Raw genomic sequence first — 21543 nt, forward strand, 5'->3', positions numbered from 1 at the left:
CTTTATGTTTTAATCTCTTAATTTTACCATACTACTACTACCACCACCACCACCACCACCCAATTTCTTACTTTGAAAGATCAACATTAGAAATAAGACCATTTACATACCATTCTTACCTGTAAGGGTAAGAGTGTATTACTATTGTTGTCTGTTCTGAACACATTATCTTCAATCCAAGATTTTGGAGTCAGTGATGGAGTAGAGCGAGTAAATTTCGGTGGTGCTATGACATTACCAGAAAATGGTTTCTTCAATGGAGATATCTGATTCATAGTTCCTGGAATTCCCATGTTTCCAGTTCTACGATGATCTCTGCCATGCACTGCTCCCCAGGACATACTTCCAGTGCCCCAGCCACTGCTCTGATGGTTGCTCCAAGGAGACTGTTTCAGAAGAGGCTGAGAAAAACACATCTGTTTAAATTATAGGCATTTAAAGAGTTTATAATTCAAAGTGAAATTTAGGCCTGCGCTAAGAATATATATAATCGTAAAAAAATAAAATCTCTAAACGTTATGAAAGGTTAACAGGTTATGAGAAGTAATGGGTTTGAGATCTTGCTATATGAAAAGATATTCATTTAATGCTAGATGGATTTTCATTCTCTTGTCCACTTTAAATTATAATGAACTAAGCAGGTATTTCAGGATAATTATTGAAACAGAACCATGCGGTTACTTTTCTTCAGAATCATATACATAAGAAAAGAAAATAAATACTTGAAAATTGAAATTAACTTTGAAGATCCTTAAAGATATAACCTACATTGTTATCTCAAAACAACCATATTCTGCTAGGCGTATAACTAAAAATATGGTCCTGAATTAATAAAGGTATGAGTAATGAGAGGAGTACAATATTTAGTCTTTAGGGTTCCCAAACAAATTGCACCACCGCAACAGTAGATAATGGTAACATTTGATGGTGTTCTCTTGCGTGAATTAAAAACACCTTTTAGTATAGGGACAGTATAGAAAATGTGTCTTCTTTGTATTGTTTACTCAACTTTTAAGGTATTTTATTCTAATTTTAATGTAGTTTCTTTTAAAGTGTTTTTGTTTTTCTTTCACTTAATTATCCATGAACAGTTAAGCAATTATCTGACGTTACCCATAGGTGGATCCACTGAGATATACTAAAGATAAGCAACTACACATGCTTTGATTATTCTAGTAGAGATCTCAATAATACAAATCTCCATCCAGTTCATTCATTTTCAAAAGTAAATTATATTCCAAACTAGAACCTATGACAAAAAAAGTTGAGAATCCACCAAGAGACAGTAACTGTAGAGTTTTGAAAAGTATTATTTGCTAGCAATTATGTTGTCAATAAGCTTACAACTAACATTTAGCTAAAGGAAATATGGACCATACAGTTGTTATAAGTAAGTAAGTTACTATAAGTATTCTTAAAATGAGACCTCCTTCTTATAAGACAACTTAAAAAAAAGAACTTGATCTATGGTGCCTATTTAAAAAATTTTTTTAAATGCCAATATAATCATGAATATACACTGCCCCCTCCACATAGTTCAAAAGTATAGCTCAGGGACCATGAACAAATCACTCCATTCTTGAGGGGCCTTACTTTCCTTACTGATACAGTGTTCAAGTTCTCTTCCAGTGATCTAAAATTCCATATGACAGCTGTGTGACCTCTTAAAGTTCACTGTGAGAACCATCTTCTGACAAAAAGCAGATTATAGTTAAATATGAATCATGGTATATGGTCTTCCAATGTTCTATATCATGGCTCTAAGAATACAAAAGTACCTATAAATAATTTTCTGTGGCAAGCTTCCAGTTTAAAAAATGACGACCCTGACACACAAAAGATAACTGCTCGAGATTACAGAAATAATAGGAAGTGGAATATTATTTCAAAATTCCGTCTTTTCAATTCTCATAGGCCACATTCTCGTTTCTGGGGGAGACACCAGTGATTCAAAACAAAAACTGTTAATTGTTACTCTGGTTGATTTAAACAAACTCTTAGCCGTTACTTTGGTTAAACAGTATTCACCTTTTAAAAGGTTAGCCCCTGAAAACTTTAACAGGTCAACGGAAAAAGTTATAGGAGTAAGCAGGCACTGGTTAAGGTCCAATTTTGTTTCTCTCTCGATCCTTAATCACGAAATTGACCTTAAACACACCAATCACTACAGTAAATGCTGACTGGACCAAAAAAAGAACAACAAAATACTCTTTCAATGCCAATTAACCAACCCAGCGGTCATTCAAACATTGTATTGAGAAGATAACAAAACAAGAGCTTGAACCAGAAAGGACCCGGATGGATAAAAAAAACACAACAAACCCTGACCGGTGTTACTTCATAACTGCATTACCCACTTAAAATATACATGCCCCCCAATTCAGGAAAAGGTAAGGCCGCCGAAAAAAGTGGGAGTCCTCCCTTCGGGGTGCCGAACACGAACCCCGAATTCAAGTTTACTTCTGTCTGACGCTAAAACCAAACATTCCTCCCACACGGAGAGCGCAGAAACCAAGCCGGTGCCGCAGCACCTCGGCGGAGCCCGAGTGAGCCCCGCGGGCCCGCTCCTGTCTGCGGGCGTCGGACAGCTCGGGACCGAGCCCGCGGCGCGCCGGCCGCTGCTCTCCCGACGCCGGGCCCTCGGCGGGCGCAGCGGCGCGGCGGGCAGGGCGTCCCGGCCGGCCCGCGCCTCCCCGGCCAGAACTCGCGCCGGGCCGCGCGGAAAGAAACCGGCTCGGCAGGAGAAAACCTTCCCGTCCGTCCCCTCGCTGGCCGGCCGGGAAGACTCACGGGCTCCCACGCACCGTCGGCGGCGCTCGTGTTCCTCCTGCGCAAGTTCGCTTCCCGCGGCCGCTCGTCCGAGGCCGCCGCCCGCGCCCGCCGGCCCCGCGTCCCCCGCCCGGCCTCGCCGCGTCTCCCGGGCTCGCGGACCGCGGACGGCGGCCCTCCGGGTCAGGGGCGCCCGCCCGCCGCCGCCGCCCTCGGTCCGGGCGCCATTCGGCCCCGGCCCCAGCCCCCCCCGCCGCGCCGGGCGTTCGAGGGGGCGCCCGGCCGGGGCGGCTTCCAGCGCGCCCCCCTCCCCGAGCCTCGCAGCCCACGGTGGCCACTGCCCGCCCGCCCCGCCGGGGGCTGGCGTCCCGACTCCTGTCACCCTCCTCCACCCCGCCGTCCCACTCCCATTTGGGCGAGTGGCCCTCGTCGTCTCGGTCCCCGGCCCCGCGGCGCAGCCGGGCCGCCGCCCGCCGTACCTGGTGGTGGTTGTAGGAGTTCCTCTGCTGCAGGAAGGCGGCGGCCGCCGCCTGGTGCTGCTGCTGGAGCTGCGGGCTGACGGGCGACCTCCGGCTCTGCGGCGGCTGCGGCGCCGCGGGCGGCGGGGGCTGCTGCTGAGGTAAATTCATGGCGGGCGGCGGCGGCGGGGGCACGGCGGCCGCCGAGAAGGGGCCGCCGAAGCCGCCGCCGCCGCCGCCGCCGCCGCTCGCCGGCACGCTGAGTCCCGCGCAGCCGTGCGGGGACACGGGCGAGAAGCTCGGGAAGAAGGCCGGGTTCATGGACGACGGCAGCCCGGGGTAGAAGCCGTTCTCCGAATCGGGGCTGGGCGGCGGCATGGCGCTGAGCGAGCCTCCGCCGCCGCCGCCGCCGCCGCCGCCGGGGGTGGCGGCCGAGGAGCCGGGCTGCTGCGGCTGCGGCTGCGGCGGCTGCTGGGGCGGCGGCGGCTGCTGCGGCTGGGGCGGCGGCGGCTGCTGGGGCTGGGGCGGCGGCGGCGGCGGCGGCGACGCGGTCTGCACCGACCAGGGGGTGCCGAAACCGGGCAGTGGCGGCGGCGACGCGGAGCCGCCTCCCCCTCCGCCTCCGGGGGGCCCCCCGCCCCCGCCGCCGCCGCCGGGGTGCGGAAGGTCCGGGCTCTGCAGGCTGCTGAAGGCGCCCGCGCCGAGCGCCCCGCCGGGCAGGAGGTTACTGGGACTGTTGAGCAGAGGGTGGTTGGGGGACTCCATGGAGCCCGGCGCGGGGTTCACCGGCGGCGTCGAGGGGGCCAAGCCCGCATTGGGGGGCTCGGCGGCGCTGCCCTCGCCCGCGGCCGGGGTCTTGCGAGGGCTGCCCGCGCCTCCGTGGCGGCGCCGCGGGGCTGCGGGCGGCGAGGGCTGGAGCTGCGGGAGCGGGGGCAGGTCGGCCGGGCGCTGCCGCGGGGCGAAGTCCTGCGGCGGGAGGCGCTGCGGGTGCGGTACGCTGAACTGCTGTTGCTGCTGTGGCTGCTGGCGCTGGGCGAGCTGCGCCGGCTGGAGGAGCGGGCCGGGCGGCGGCGGCGGCGGCGGCGGCGGGCTGAACCGGCCGGGGCAGTGGAGCGGCGGCGGCGGCGGCGGCTTCGAGTCCGGAGGGTGGGGAAGGTGGGGAGGGCTGAACTCTTTCCTCTTCTGGCTGCTCAGCTGCTGCTGCTGCCGCTTACTGAAGTCCTGCGGGGAGGAGGTGCGGCAGCAGCAGCAGGAGGAGGCGGAGGAGGAGGAGGGGTGGTGCAGACTCGGTTTGAAGTCCTGGGAGGGGAGGAGGTGGGTCACACCCGCGTTCGTGCCGCCGCCGGGGTGGTGGTTGGGGAGTTTCTCCGCGGCCGCCGCCCCCGAGAGCGGCCGCGCCGGTTGCTGTGTCAGCCCCAGCAGCAGCTCATCCTGCATGGTCTGCTGATGCGCCAGGAACGGGGAGGAAGAGGAAGCGGCGGCGGCCGAGCTGCCCGCGCCGCCGCCGCCGAGGGGGATAGGAAAGGGGGAGGCGGCCTCCGAGATGCCGGTGACAGGCAACGGCGGCGGCGAGAGCGGGCCGAAGGGCGTGGCGGAGGGCTGCGGGGCGGTGGCCGCGGCGGGCCCCGCAGCGTAGGGACGGTACGCCCCGCTGCTGAACAGGGACCCGGGGCTGCTGCTTCGGAGCGGGGCGGTCTGCAGCACCCCAAACCCTAAGTCCCTCATTTATCAGGCGGGCGGCAGCGGGAGGGGACGCGCCCCGTCCGCTGCCCCGCCTAGGAAGCCGCCGGATCTGGGGCGGCACGGCCGTGGTGGAAGGAGGGGGAGTCAGTGAGAGGAACACCGTGACTGAGCCAGGGGCACCCACTTCGGCCCCGCCAGCCCTCGCGGCAGTCACCGCCGCCTCCCGAGACCCGCTCGGACGCCGCCGCCGCCGCTACCGCCGCCGCCGCCGCCCTCGCCGCTTAAGAACTCCGGAACGTGCGTCAGCGCCACCTCACAATCGCACCGCCCCCCGCGGTGCGTCTCGGCACGCGCGGGCGCGAGGCCGCCGCGCCCCCGCTGCCCCGCCCCCGCCCCGCCCCTCATTAGTATGCAGGCTCGGCCAGGGGCGCGCCTGAGCTCCCAGGAGGGCGGGGGAGCGCGGGAGCGAGCGGCGTGTCTCCTCGCGCCCCTTCGGCAGCTAGGGAAAAGAGGAGGCCGGTGGCGGTAGCCGGCGGCAGACTCGGGTCTGAGCGCCCGCCGCGCGCGCGCGCGCACAAGGGCAAGCGCTCGCGGGCGGCGCCGACGGTTCCTGGGCAACGGCCCCTCCCGGCGCGGGGTTCGCGCAAAGGCTGCCCGTGGCCGCACGCGCTCCGCCCCGCCCCCGTCGCCCTCGCGGCCCGCCTCCTTCCTGTCACCTCGGTCCCGCCCTCGGTCACATGAGGCTTGGCCGCTGGGCCGCCTCCCGGGGTTGTGCTGCCCGGCGGGGGAAACTGAGGCCGGGGGACGCGACTGGGAGCGGCTCCCGGTCGCGGCGGTCGCGCGCGGCCTGCACTTTGCGAGCGCAGCGGAGACGCGGGCCCCCCCCGCCCTTCGGGCTCAGCCCCGGGGGTCCGTAGGCCCTCTAGGTCTTGTGGGCGCTGCCTGCCTGGCAGACCTCTGAGCGGCTCTCTCCACACCTCGTGCCCCACCACGTCCCCGACTTGGAGCTCTCGTCGGCGCCCTAGAAAGCGCCTTCTCGGGCTTGTTTCTGTTTTGGGCTTCTCCTGCTGCGTGCTGTTTGGACCTTCCTGCAGCCGCTTGAAGGTGTTTTCTGCAGGGCAAACATGAAACCCCAGCTGTACACCAAACGTTTTCACTTCGGCGATGAGGAGCAAAGTCCCAGGAACCTAACCAGGGCTCGGTGTGGCTGTCTACACACATGCATGCATATAATAGGTTAGGAGGCGAGCTCACATGGTAACCCTGGGCCGGCTCCAAGTCTTCGTATTTCATAAAACCATTTAATGTGCCATCATCAGGACTGCCGTGTGGGACTCCTCCCTGCCACATGGGTTCAGGCTCCCCTGTCCCTGCCCCCCAGGGAGACTCAAAATTAAGCATTTCCTAAGCTTTACGAGTTTTCCAGGGAGAAAGATTTCTCACATCAGGGAAAAAAGGAGGTTCTGACTCAGCAACAGACTTGTTGAGGCTTGCAAAATGGAAGGGGAGAGTTTTCCATGGTTAGAAGAGGAACTAATCCTGTGTATTTCCTTTTCTAAAGAAGCATTTAACATAGAGAAAAAAAAAATTATATGAGGGTCTAGATAACGAATAACAGAATGATCCTGTTTTGCAATTTTAACTTTTTCTTGGCACTTAGAGAAGTGAAACTATTAAAGACTCCCAGAACACAGACTAACCCCAAAAGCAATAGAGGGGTGTCCAGACTACTTGATTTTTTAAATTCTTTTTTTAGTTGAGATATTATTGACCTATAACATCCTATTGGTTTTAGATGTACAACATAATGATTTGATATATCTATATGTTGGGAAGTAATTACCACAATAAGTCTAATTAACATCCACCACCACACAGTTACAATTTTTTTTTTTCTTGTGAGACTCTACTTGATTTTGATTTACAACTGGACTAAGATTAGTGTTACAGATCATAAATGTACACTCCTGATGTAGGCAGAGTGTACATTTTCATGAGTCCTCATTCTCTATTCAATTTCATTTCTACTTTTATTTCAGTGTTTCAAATTTACATAAATCATATTAAGCATGCTAGAAAGAGAACAACACTGCAGAAGCAAAATATGTTCCATGTATTACGTTTATGTCTGACATCCTGTCTAATGAACTAAGTTTGATATTGCCTTTACAATAGGAGAAAGTAATCTTAAAAAACTCAAGTGGTTCAGAAATTGGTCAGGTGTATAGTAAATTGGTTTGAGCTAATAATCTCAAAACCATTTTTAATAATCAGGCAAAATATAGAACTGGAGAAGTACTTTTATTATTCTAAATTACAATGTCTAGAAAATAACTTGAGCTCATTACAATTAAAAATATAAATGGCCATTTCCACAGCACCTGTTGACATATTCTTAACTATTATTTATTAATGTATTTTACAGGGAAAAACTACTTCACAACTGAAGACTTTAAGACTGTCTTAAAAATGAAGACTTTTTTTCTAAAGTTATATTTGGAATCATCTGCAGATCCAACAACAAATCTTGAAAGAGGAAGAAAATATAGGCATGAAAATTGGCTCAATCATCCACCAAAATTGCAGTTAGTGTAATGTATGGAGGAGAGAGAGAGCATACCTTTACAAGTCAAATGCTGCCATTCTGGGCTAAAGTTTGAATAAAAACAAGATTTCCTAGTGTTCTGGTTTTGTTTTGGAGGATTTAGAGATCTCCAAAACAGAGAAAAGCCATCACGTTTAATATTATGTAATAAGGTCAAATTTCATTTTAAGTACACCAAATTCCAAAATCCAAATGCCAGACCCCTGCTCACCACTTTAACATCTCAGAGTGTTGTGAGGACCTCATTTTTTTATAGAGAAGAAAGTTACATCCTGAAATCTCTATCTTTTAAACTGGTGAGCATGCCATCATTGAAAATACTCAAACAGAAAGGTTTCCTATAGTGGAGGTGGAGGTGGGTGAGAGGAGGGATTGTGGTCCTCTAGCAGCTACAATGCCAAAATCTTATGAGGCTATATTCTATGTTGACCATATGATCATTAACTCAGTCCCTGTCCTTATTCGACAGTCTCTTGTTCATTGCGTACCATTGTTCTGGGCCAGTGTTTTAAAAAATATTTTAGCTACAACCTAGAACACACACATACACCCGTGCACCCTAAGCAATTCTTTTTATACATGCAATAAACTCTATTTTTAAATTCTATGTACTGTGTTAAATTGCTAAATTGATCTCAAATCACTTAGTTGATTTTAAGTCCCACGATTAGGCCATGAGCTGAAATTTATTAACACTGTTCCTAGAAGACTATTTCACACCTTCGCCTCTATCTCAAAGCCTCCTGACACCTTCTCTCCTCCCCTCATTCTCAGCTGACCTGGCTATTTCCCTGAGAAAATAGAAGCAGTTCTAGGAGAACTTCCACAGGTCTTCAACTGTACCCTTTTCCAGTCCACTGTGCATCCGTTCCTACACACCTTCTTCCCTCCTGCTACGTGGAGGGCCTGCCCAGACCCCACACTCCCATCTAAGGCCATCCCCTCCACTGGTGCACCAGATCCCACACCTGCTCAGGACATGGCTTCATAGACATCCCAGTCTCCTAGCCATCCTGCATTTAAAGGTCCAATATTGAACTCCCCCATCTTGGTAAATGGCACTCCACTGTTATAGTTGCTCAGGCCAAAATTAAAATAATAAATTAAAAGGTCATCCTTGATTTTTATTTTTCTTACAGCATATTCAAACCATTATTGCATGCTGCTTGTCCTATTTTTAAATTATATCCAGAATCCAACTACTTCTCATCATGCCCACCACAAGCAGACCAGGCCAGACCAATGCAATCTCTCCCTGGCTTGTTGCTCTTACCTCCTAACTAGCCTCCCAGCTAGAAAGGCTTGTTGCTCTTACCTCCTAACTAGCCTCCCAGCTAGAAAGGCTCCTTTCAAAATGGAAGACAGATCTTGTCAACTTTCCTGACTAAATACTTATATTTTCCTAGAATAACAGTCAAGACATTTTCAATAACCAAATGGTTATTCAGGATTGCCTCCTGCCTCCACTAACCCCTCTGACCATTTCTACCCACAATGGAATCCGTATTTCTTTGACACACCAGGCCAAGTCAGCCTCAGAGTCTTTGCCCTTGTGATTCTCACTGCCTGGAATACTTGTCCGCTAAATACCAGCAGGGCTCACTCTCATGTTTTTTGTGTCTCTGTCTCACTTCTTTTAGGTCTCTGCTCAAGCTCATTTGGTCAGTGATCTCTTCCCCGACCACCATTATAAAATAGCAACTCCTTCCTTCCACTCCAGCCTCCCTATTACTCGTAAGTGGTTTGATTTTTATCCCCCATCGGGCACTCTTTATACTTAACATTGTTTATCTGTCCTACCTGTTAGATGGCAAACCCCTTGAGGAAAGGTACATTGTTTTGTTCACTGCTGCATCTTCCACACCTAGAAATCCTGGCGCACAGCAGGCACCCAAGAGTTGTTAAATTGCATGCACTGCTCCATAAATGAATAACAGTTTTAGAAAATAATAGCTATAAGTATACTATAGTAATATGAAGGTCTTTGTTTGTTAGCAGGGGTTACCCAAACACCACCCGAATGCTGCTAGGAATTATAAGCAAAGCAAGACAGTTCCAGGCATCGACAGGATACATGTGTGAGGACACACAGATAGGGCAGCTCAGGATTGAAAAACCAGGGGATAGATAAACCTAGACTCCAGGAGGCAAGACTTCTGTTTTAGGAGCCTAGAGGAGGATTCCAGACTTTAGAGAATGGGATATTGAGGAAGGAGACTGAAATGCAAGGGTTCATCACAGGAATTTGAGCAAGACTCCAGCTCATAGAAACAGAATGAGTTCACATAGAATGGCCGTGAGGCCAACTTGATGCTGAGCCGCCACACTGCTGGTTTCCTACTGCTACTTGTCCTATAAATGGGAAAGGGTTAGTCTTCATTGGAGGCTCATTGACCTGGCTTTGTATTGGGGAAAAATATTAAGGCCCATATTGGCCTTGTCCAACTTCAAGTTGCTTAATTGACACAGCACCCCGGAGTACCACCATCTTTAATACTTCTGGTTCTTTTTCTACTTTTCCACACTTCCCTTCATACTGTCCTCCATTGCCTTCCTTCTCTTTACATATCCCTTACATGTTGGAGTTCCTTAGGCTTATATTCTTGGTCCTCTTCTCTACTTCTATATACTCTTTCTAGGTGACCTTATCCACTATCATGTTTTCAAATACCATCTTTATGCTAATGTCTAACAAATTTCTCTCTAGCCCAGAGGCCAAATTTGTATTTCCAATTGCCCATTAACCAGCTTGACCTGGATGTCCCTCAGACATATCAACTCAGTATGTCCATACCTGAACTTACCATCTTCCCCCAGACCCACTCCTCTTCTTTTGCTCCTTATCTGGGTTGATGGCGTCATTACACAAGTTGCTTGAGCTGGAAGCATGAGTTGTCCTCTTCTTCCCTCTCTCACCCTCCAAAAACAATTGGTCACCATACTCTGTTAATTCTATTGCAGAAATACTGCTCAAATGTTGTCCCCTCAGTCCACTCCTCTACCTATGCCTTAACTCTCAGTCTTTTCTCTGTCCTGCCCTACTGCACAGCCTCTTAGCTGGTTTTCCTACCAGTTCCTCTCTGAATCTCTTCCCTTTAATGGTGTCAAAAAACAACTATAATCCTGCCACATGTCCTGGTCAATAAGCACCTTCCTAGCTTCTACCATATCACATCCAAACTTGCTGGGGAATAGGACCTTTCAAAAGTTATTTGCAACTTGCCTCTTTGCCTTTATCACCTGTCACTCCCCATAGTACCCAATCCTCTGGATCAGACATGTCTTTTCATAGCTCTGGTCCTTTGCACATGATGTGTCTATTTTCTGGAATGCCTCTTACCTCTTTTCATCAGCTAATGCTTCCTTACTATTCAGGACACAGTCCCAATGCTATAGCCTTTCTTGGCTTTCCCTGGACAGTGAGTTAAACCCTCTTCTATGTTCTCTGACAATATTGTCATAATAACTTTTTTTTGTTAGAACACTTGTCACATGGACAATAATTATCTGTCTCCTTGGCTATCTGCCCTTTTAGACTCTGAGTTGCTCTAGGTCATGGACTTTCCTTTATGTATTTCTCTACATATGTTTACCTGCCATTTTACTTGAAACACAAGGGCTCAGTAAATGTTTGTAGATTAGTGAATTGCCCAGTGAATGCTGTAGGAAGGAAAAATGAAAAGAAGGGGAAGAGAGAAACAATGGAAAGAAGGGAAGGAGAGAAGAAAGAAGGGAAGGAGAAAAATGTTTCCAAAGCACACTTATAAGGAGATATGCCATTTTCTAGAGAACCATAATATTAGTGACTTATGTTTGCTAGAGGAAGAAAAAAAAAAAAAAAAGAACAGATCGTAACAATGAACAACGAAATTTCACTCCCCTTCCCATCGTTTTTTTTGGCTATACCAATCTGAAAACTCCATTCTGGTTGTTATGCTATCCAAGGATGAATCCACTGACAAGGGAAAATATCTGGAATCTTTCCCTGTGGCTAATGTTTGGGGGCCAAACACAATACAAGGTCTTCACAGTTTATGTCACCCTTTGTGCAGCTTGGGACATTTGTCATCCAGCTCCAGTAAGGGAGCCGTCAACCTCTGCAGTAATTCCTGCCACATGCTCAGTGGCATGTAGACTGACTTAACTGTTCTATCACTTCTTGACTTCTATTTTTAGGTGTTGTCACCTTGACTGGATTATAAATCTTTGGAAGCAGTGGCTATGCCTTCTATATTCCTTTCTTTTCCTTGTTCTTCTTGATGCATGTATGTACCCAGAAACTATTGATTGAGTGACTGCTGTGTTAGACGCTGTACTAGGCCCTGGGGATCCAACAAGAGCAAAACCAAAGACACACGCACTATTCCGTGGCATCACAGAGGCTGTTAGTATCAGCTATGATAATTCCTGGCCCTAATTATCGAGACAGAGTCATAAACAGTGAGATTCTAGGCCGAAACTGACCTATTAAATTGGAGTCCTACATGCTGCAACATAGCCTTGCTGGACTGGTCATGGGTGAAGCCCCAGGGTGAATGTGGAATATTGAGCTAAGGCAAACTCAGGAAGGCAGAAGAAATCACACGGCTGAAACACATTGTAATCCTAGCTGGAAAAGGGATTTTCACTGTTTATCTCCTTAACTTGTCACAGTATACTTGGTGACTAGATAAAGCAAATAATATTCTTATTTTAGAGGTGGAAAACCAAAGCCCAGAAATAAAGTAATTTGCTTCCCGTAGTTTGCAGAGCCTGGGCTTAAAGCCCCCATCTCCTCATTGCTCAGGCTTCTGCTCCATTAGCTGTCCCTTGGGCTATCAAAGATATGCACCATGTCTGAGCCAAACACAGCCACAGGGACAGTGGTTGTTCCTGAAAGTGTCTTTATACTTAATCCTTATATAAAGGAGGGAGGTAATGCCTGGTACAACTAAACTTCATGATTTTTCTTTGTTGGAAAGTGTAATGCTTTAAAACTTTTCAGTAACACCTCACTAAATGAATAACAATTGGCAGTAGTGATCTCAGAATGAAAGCATTTTGTTTTCAAAATACATAGCCCAAAAAATTCAGAAATACTTCTCAAATGTGCATACTAATTTTTCTCCTATTAGAATAATGAGGCCTGGCAGTATATATTGGATATATTGCATTTAATTCTTTTCTTTCATTCTAGAAAGCTAACTCTTTCACTTGATAAATTATGCTCTGCAAAGTAGGGAAGCATTTTGACTATTAAATATTTAAACTTCATATGGATGAAGAATCTTGCATCTATCAAATTTGATCTTAATATTTTTAGAATCTTAGAAAGATTAAAAGTTTAAAAAAATTTTTTTTTTGGCAACTCTGAATGTTTGATAACAAAGAAAAATCATGAAGTTTAGTTGTACCAGGCATTACCTCCCTCCTTTATATAAGGATTAAGTATAAAGACAATGTCTGAGTAACATTCAAGGTGGATATTTAATATTAGCCCAGATTAGTGCTTCATCCTTACTGCTATCAATTCACATTTACTGTAGGAGTTTATATCATCTTATATCCAAAATTCATGTATAAGTATACATCATTGTATTAAATTTGCAGAACATAATCCATAGCAAGAAGAAAAATAGACTTCAGTTTTCAATAGAAAATAATTATAGACAAATTTTTATGAAAAAATACTTTAGAAAGTTTTCATAAGTACATGAATCATATCTATAAATAGTAATGTGTTTCAGGGCCCACAGTTGATCCATATTCCTCTCACTTTAGGAGTCAGGGAAGAGGGATATGCTGGACACATAAGTGCTCTTGAGTCAGAGACCTGGCTTTCAGTCCCAACTCCCTCTGTTCCTGTGTAACTTTAGCAGTACAGTTTTGGGGACCTTAGTTTTCTCTTCTTTGTGAAAGTGAAGGGAGCAACAACCATCATCTGCGAAGTGTGGGTTGTGAAGATGATTAGCAATATTTTAAGTAGAGAGTCTTCTATAATGTTTGAGACAGAATAGATATTTAAACAAAGGAACAAAAACTCCTAGCTATTATGTGCCATGCAGCTTAAAGGAAAGAGTAGACTCAAAGGCCAGATAGAAGAACTCAGTGGTAGTCCTGGCCAGGTGAGGGGTGGGGGGAATGGGGGGCAGGGGGGTAGGGGGGGCTCAGTGGATAACAAAAGCAAAAAGAAAACAACAAAATGAAACAATTACCCAAAACATGCACATAAATGATGGTAATGGCTTGATGCCTAAGGAAGACAATGGATGTAAATAGGGCATACTCTAGCTTAAGGACAGAACTGAATTCCAGTATCAGTTCTCATACCTACAGGGTGGAGTTTGTTAACCTGGGCAGGTTAACCATTCTCAGTCTCACTTTTCTCCTCTGGCAAGTAATACAGGGAGCTGTGCACAAAAGATACCCAATGCTGTTAGAGTCCTGGTCTTCAAAGATACATTTAGATCATCTTGGTCCCATAGATACATAATATGAGCCACAAATGCAAGCTGCATATGTAATGTGGAATTTTCTGGTAGCCACATCTAAAAAAAGAAAATGAGACAAGTGAAATTAACTCGAGTATTATATTTTAACTCAACACATGCAAAATGTTATTAGTTCATCATGTAATTGATATGAGTAATTACTATTTTTTCTACATCTATTTAGATGATTGTGGTTTCTGTGGTTTATTCTATTAATATAATATATTACATTGATTTCCAGATGTTAGACCAATCTTGCATTTCTGAGAAAAATCCCTCTTGGTTATGCTGTTTAATATATATATCTGGATTTGGATTGCTGGTATTTTGTTGAGGATATTTGCATCTATGTTCATAGGGGATATTGGTCTGTAGTTTTATTGTGATGTCTTTGGTTTTAGTATCCAGGTAATACTGGTCTCATAGAATAAGTCGGGAAATGTTCATTCTTCTAATTTTTTGTAAGAGTATGTGAAGGATTGGCATTAATTCTTCTTTAAATGTGTAGAATTCACCAGTAAAGCCATCTGGGCCCAGACTTTTCTTTGTGGGAAATTTTAAAATTGCTAATTCAATCCCTTTATTTTAGGTATATTCAGATTTTTTATTTCTTCTTACTTCTGTTTCAGTTGTTTGTGTCTAGCTGGAAATACATCTATTTTGTCTAGGTTTTTAATTTGTTGGCATATAATTGTTCATAGTATTTCCTTACAATCCTTTTTATTTCTGTGAGGTTGGTTTCCAGATCCTCTCTTTTATTTCTGATTCTAGTAACTTGAGTCCTTTACTTTTTTCTTTGTCAGCCTAGCTAAAAGTCACTTTTGTTGATTTTTTTCAAAGACCTAACTTTGGATTTCATTGGTGTTCATTATTATTTCTATTCTCTATTTCATTTGTTTGTGCTCTAAATCTTTATGATCTTCTTTCTGCTTGCTTTGGGTTTAGTTTATTCGTCTTTTTGCTAGTTTCTTTCTTTTTTTTTTTTAAATATTCTTTTTATTTATTTGACAGAGAGAGGCACAGCAAGAGAGGGAACACAAGCAGGGGGAGTGGGAGAGGGAGAAGCAGGCTTCCCGCTGAGCAGGGAGCCCGATGCGGGGCTCGATCCCAGGACCCTGGGATCATGACCTGAGCCGAAGGCAGACGTTTAACGACTGAGCCACCCAGGCGCCCCATCTTTGCTAGTTTCTTATGGCAGAAATTTAGGTTATCGATTTGAGATCTTTATTCCTTTTTAAATGCAAGCATTATATCTTGCATTATAGCATTATTCCCCTCTGATTGCTGCTTTAGTTGAGTCTCATAAGTTGTAGTATATTGTGTTTTGTTTTCATTTATCTCAAATTATGTCATATTTGCGTCGTGATTTCTTCTTTGACCTATTTATTGTTTAGGTGCATTTTGTTTAATTTTCACATATCATGAATTCTCAAATTTCCTTCTGTTATTATGACTGTAACTTCATTCTATTGTGGACAAAGAACATACTAAAATTCTAAATTTATTGAGATTTGTGTTATAGCTTCTTTTTTTAAAAAATTTTTTATTGTTATGTTAATCCCCATACATTACATCATTAGTTTTAGATGTAGTGTTCCATGATTCATTGTTTGTGCATAACACCCAGTGCTCCATGCAGAACGTGCCCTCTTTAATACCCATCACCACGCTAACCCCTCCTCCCACCTCCCTCCCCTCTAGAACCCTCAGTTTGTTTTTCAGAGTTCATAGTCTCTCATGGTTCGTCTACCCCTCCGATTTCCCCCCCTTCATTCTTCCCCTCCTGCTATCTTTTTTTTTTTTCTTAACATATATTGCATTATTTGTTTCAGAGGTACAGATCTGAGATTCAACAGTCTTGCACAATTCACAGCGCTTCCAGAGCACATACCCTCCCCAGTGTCTATCACCCAGTCACCCCATCCCTCCCACCCCACCCCCCATTCCAGCAACCCTCAGTTTGTTTCCTGAGATTAAGAATTCCTCATATCAGTGAGGTCATATGATACATGTCTTTCTCTGTTTGACTTATTTTGCTCAGCATAATACCCTCCAGTTCCATCCACGTCATTGCAAATGGCAAGATCTCATTCCTTTTGATGGCTGCATAATATTCCATTGTATATATATACCACTTCTTCTTTATCCACTCATCTGTCGATGGACATCTTGGCTCTTTCCACAGTTTGGCTATTGTGGACATCGCTGCTGTAAACATCAGGGTGCATGTACCCTTTCTGATCCCTACTTTTGTATCTTTAGGGTAAATACCCAGTAGTGCCATTGCTGGATCATACGGTAGCTCTATTTTCAACTTTTTGAGGAACCTCCACACTGTTTTCCAGAGTGGCTGCACCAGCTTGCATTCCCACCAACAGTGTAGGAGGGTTCCCCTTTTTCCTCATCCCCGCCAACATCTGTCATTTCCTGACTTGTTAATTTTAGCCATTCTGACTGGTGTGAGGTGGTATCTCATTGAGGTTTTGATTTGGATTTTCCTGATGCCGAGCGATGTTGAGTACTTTTTCATGTGTCTGTTGGCCATTTGAATGTCTTCTTTGGAAAAATGTCTGTTCGTGTCTTCTGCCCATTTCTTGATTGGATTCTTTGTTCTTTGGGTGTTGAGTTTGATCAGTTCTTTATAGATTTTGGATACTAGCCCTTTATCTGATACGTCATTTGCAAATATCTTCTCCCATTCTGTCGGTTGTCTTTTGGTTTTGTTGACTGTTTCCTTTGCTGTGCAAAAGCTTCTTATCTTGATGAAGTCTCAAGAGTTCATTTTTGCCTTTGCTTCCCTTGCCTTTGGCGAAGCTTCTAGGAAGAAGTTCCTGTGGCTGAGGTCGAAGAGGTTGCTGCCTGTGTTCTCCTTCAGGATTTTGATGGACCCTTGTCTCACATTTAGGTCTTTCAACCATGTGGAGTCTATTTTTGTGTGGGGTGTAAGGAAATGGTCCAGTTTCATTCTTCTGCATGTGGCTGTCCACTTTTACCAACACCATTTGTTGAAGAGACTGTCTTTTTTCCACTGGACATTCTTTCCTGCTTTGTCGAAGATGAGTTGACCATAGAGTTGAGGGTCCATTTCTGGGCTCTCTATTCTGTTCCATTGATCTATGTGTCAGTTTTTGTGCCAGTACCATACTGTCTTGATGATGACAGCTTTGTAATAGAGCATGGAGTCTGGAATTGTGATGCCGCCAGCTTTGCTTTTCTTTTTCAGCATTCCTCTGGCTATTCAGGGTCTTTTCTGGTTCCATACAAATTTTAGGATTATTTGTTCCATTTCTTTGAAAAAAGTGGACGGTATTTTGATGGGGATTGCATTGAATGTGTAGATTGCTCTAGGTAGCATTGACATCTTCACAGTATTTGTTCTTCCAATCCATGAGCATGGAACGCTTTTCCATTTCTTTGCGTCTTCCTCAATTTCTTCATGAGTATTTTATAGTTTTCTGAGTACAGATCCTTTGCCTCTTTGGTTAGATTTATTCCTAGGTATCTTATGGTTTTGGGTGCAATTGTAAATGGGATCGACTCCTTAATTTCTCTTTCTTCTGTCTTGTTGTTGGTGTATAGGAATGCCACTGACTTCTGTGCATTGATTTTATATCCTGCCATTTTACTGAATTCCTGTATGAGTTCTAGCAGTTTTGGGGTGGAGTCTTTGGGGTTTACCACAAAAAGTATCAAATCATCTGCAAAGAGTGAGAGTTTGACTTCTTCTTTGCCGATTTGGATGCCTTTGATTTCTTTTTGTTGTCTGATTGCTGTGGCTAGGACTTCTAATACTATGTTGAATATCAGTGGTGATAGTGGACATCCCTGCTGTGTTTCTGACCTTAGGGGGAAAGCTCTCAGTTTTTCCCCATTGAGAATGATATTCGCTGTAGGTTTTTCATAGATGGCTTTTATGATATTGAGGTATGTACCCTCGATCCCTATACTCTGAAGAGTTTTGATCAAGAAAGGATGCTGTACTTTGTCAAATGCTTTTTCTGCGTCTATTGAGAGGATCATATGGTTCTTGTTCTTTCTTTTGTTAACGTATTGTATCATGTTGATTGATTTGTGGATGTTGAACCAAACTTGCAGCCCAGGGATAAATCCCACTTGGTCGTGGTGAATAATCCTTTTAATGTACTGTTGGATCCTATTGGCTAGTATTTTGGTGAGAATTTTTGCATCCATGTTCATCAGGGATATTGGTCCGTAATTCTCCTTTTTGATGGGGTCTTTGTCTGGTTTTGGGATCAAGGTAATGATGGCCTCATAAAATGAGTTTGGAAGTTTTCCTTCCATTTCTATTTTTTGGAACAGTTTCAGAAGAATAGGTATTAATTCATCTTTAAATGTTTGGTAGAATTCTCCTGGGAAGCCATCTCGCCCTGGGCTTTTGTTTTTTGGGAGATTTTTGATGACTGCTTCAATTTCCTTAGTGGTTATAGGTCTGTTCAGGTTTTCTATTTCTTCCTGGTTCAGTTTGGTAGTTGATACATCTCTAGGAATGCACCCATTTCTTCCAGGTTATCTAATTTGCTGGCATAGAGTTGCTCATAATATGTTCTTATAATTGTTTGTATTTCTTTGGTGTTGGTTGTGATCTCTCCTCTTTCATTCATGATTTTGTTGATTTGGGTCATTTCTCTTTTGTTTTTGATAAGTCTGGCCAGGGGTTTATCAATCTTGTTAATTCTTTCAAAGAACCAGCTCCTAGTTTCGTTGATCTGTTCTACTGTTCTTTTGGTTTCTGTTTCATTGATTTCTGCTCTGATCTTCATTATTTCTCTTCTCCTGCTGGGTTTAGGCTTTATTTGCTGTTCTTTCTCCAGCTCCTTTATGTGTAGGGTTAGGTTGTGTATTTGAGACCTTTCTTGCTTCTTGAGAAAGGCGTGTATTGCTATATACTTTCTTCTTAGGACTGCCTTTGCTGCATCCCAAAGATTTTGAACAGTTGTGTTTTCATTTTCATTGGTTTCCATGAATTTTTTAAATTCTTCTTTAATTTCCTGGTTGACCCATTCATTCTTTAGTAGGATGCTCTTTAGCCTCCATGTATTTGAGTTCTTTCTGACTTTCCTCTTGTGATTGAGTTCTAGTTTCAAAGCATTGTGGTCTGAAAATAGGCAGGGAATGATCCCAATCTTTTGATACCGGTTGAGACCTGATTTATGACCTAGGATGTGATCGATTCTGGAGAATGTTCCATGGGCACTAGAGAAGAATGAGTATTCCATTGCTTTGGGATGGAATGTTCTGAATATGTCTTTGAAGTCCATTTGGTCCAGTGTGTCATTTAAAGTCTTTATTTCCGGAGCGCCTGGGAGGCTCAGTCGTTAAGTGCCTGCCTTCGGCTCAGGTCATGGTCCCAGGGTCCTGGGATTGAGCCCCGCATCCGGCTCCCTGCTCCCCGGGAAGCCTGCTTCTCCCTCTCCCACTCCCCCTGCTTGTGTTCCCTCTCTCGCTGTGTCTCTTTCTGTCAAATAAATAAAATATTTAAAAAAAAATAAATAAAGTCTTTATTTCCTTGTTGATCTTTTGCTTAGATGATCTGTCCATTTCAGTGAGGGGTGTGTTAAAGTCCCCCACTATTATTGTATTGTTATTGATGTGTTTCTTTGCTTTTGTTATTAATTGGCTTATATAATTGGCTGCTCCCATGTTAGGGCATAGATATTTACACTTGTTAGATCTTCTTGTTGGATAGACTCTTTAAGTAGGATATAGTGTCCTTCCTCATCTCTTATTACAGTCTTTGGTTTAAAATCTAATTTGTCGGATATAAAGATTGCCACACCAGCTTTCTTTTTTGTCCATTAGCACGGTAAATGGTTTTCCACCCCCTTACTTTCAATTTGGGGGTGTCTTTGGGTCTAAAATGAGTCTCTTGCAGACAGCATATCGATGGGTCTTGTTTTTTAATCCAATCTGGTATCCTGTGTCTTTTGACTGGGGCATTTAGCCCATTTACATTCAGGGTAACTATTGAAAGATATGAATTTAGTGCCATTGTATTGCCTGTAAGGTGACTGTTACTGTGTATTGTCTGTGTTCCTTTCTGGTCTATGTTGCTTTTAGGCTCTCTCTTTGCTTAGAGGATTCCTTTCAATATTTCTTGTAGGGCTGGTTTTGTGTTTGCAAATTCCTTTAGTTTTTGTTTGTCCTGGAAGCTTTTTATCTCTCCTTCTATTTTCCATGACAGCCTAGCTGGATATAGTATTCTTGGCTGCATATTTTTCTCAGTTAGTGCTCTGAATGTATCCTGCCAGTCCTTTCTGGCCTGCCAGGTCTCTGTGGATAGGTTTGTTGCCAATCTAATGTTTCTACCATTGTAGGTTACATATCTCTTCTCCCGAGCTGCTTTCAGGATTTTCTCTTTGTCTCTGAGACTCGTAAGTTTTACTATTAGATGTCGGGGTGTTGACCTATTTTTACTGATTTTGAGAGGGGTTCTCTGTGCTTCCTGGATTTTGATGCCTGTTTCTTTCCCCAAATTAGGGAAGTTCTCTGGTATAATTTGCTCCATTATACCTTCTGCCACTCTCTCTCTTTCTTCTTCTTCTGGGATCCCAATTATTCTAATGTTGTTTCGTCTTATGGTATCTCTTATCTCTTGAATTCTGCCCTCGTGATCTAGTAGTTGTTTATCTCTCTTTTTCTCAGCTTCTTTATTTTCCATCATTTGGCCTTCTATATCACTGATTTTCTCTTCTGCCTCATTTATCCTAGCAGTTAGTGCCCCCATTTTTGATTGCACCTCATTAATAGCCTTTTTGATTTTGACTTCGTTAGATTTTAGTTCTTTTACTTCTCCAGAAAGGGTTTCTCTAATAACTTCCATATTTTTTTCAAGCCCAACTAGTATCTTTAAAGTGATGATTCTGAACTCTAGATCCGACATCGTACTAATGTCCGTATTGAGTAGGTCCCTGGCAGTCGGTACTATCTCTTGTTTTTTTTGTTGAGGTGATTTTTTCCATCTTGTCATTTTGCCCAGAGGAGAATAGATTAATGAGAGAACAAAATGCTAACAGGGTAACAACGTCCCCAGAAAATATACTCTAAACAAATCCGAAAAGACCTGAAGCAGTGGGGAAAAAAAGGGAAAGAGAGAAAAAGAAGAAAAAAAAAAAAAAGAAAAAGATAAAGATAAAAACAAACAAAAACAGAACAAAACAAAACAAAAAAACAGAATGTGATCAAATATGATCAGGCTGGTATATAGATCAGTGCCACACACTAGATTTTGGGTGTATTTTGGTCTATTAGAAGAAAGTGCCTCCAAAATTTTAAAGAAAGAAAAACTTATATATGTACAAAAATAAGGGTTGATATGATGAAGGGATGGAATATGACTGTAACGATGGAAATTATAAAAAATTTTATAAAAGGAATTGATAAGAAGTTGTTTGAAAAAAGAAAGAAGAGGATTTAAAAAAAAAAGAAAAAGGAGAGAATGTGATCAGGCAGGGGAGAAGAAAAAAAGTGTACACTAGAGATTTAGGGTATATTTTGATCTGTTAGAAGAAACTATCTCAAAATTTTAAAGAGAGAACAA

At 44.6% G+C, this 21543-nt stretch overlaps 1 protein-coding gene across 6 annotated transcripts in view; it reads right to left on the reverse strand.

Annotated features, from left to right (window-relative positions):
• Positions 1–5144, reverse strand: part of CPEB2 (cytoplasmic polyadenylation element binding protein 2) — a 70885-nt gene extending 65741 nt beyond the window's left edge. For 2 of the 6 annotated variants that reach the window (XM_035005290.1, XM_035005287.1), the window contains exons 1-2: positions 3249–5144; positions 120–401 (exon numbers count right to left, since the gene is read on the reverse strand). In XM_035005290.1, the coding sequence (XP_034861181.1) occupies positions 120–401; positions 3249–4952 (1986 nt within the window). In that variant the 5' untranslated portion in view covers positions 4953–5144. The remainder of the gene's footprint in view (positions 1–119; positions 402–3248) is intronic. The other 4 variants (XM_035005289.1, XM_035005288.1, XM_035005285.1 and 1 more) reach the window with 3 other exon arrangements.
• Between the last annotated feature and the right edge of the window lie 16399 nt (positions 5145–21543).

The sequence above is a fragment of the Mirounga leonina genome, unplaced genomic scaffold (assembly GCF_011800145.1).
Source record: "Mirounga leonina isolate KUSES-001 unplaced genomic scaffold, KU_Mleo_1.0 Mir_129, whole genome shotgun sequence".
NCBI lineage: Eukaryota > Metazoa > Chordata > Mammalia > Carnivora > Phocidae > Mirounga > Mirounga leonina.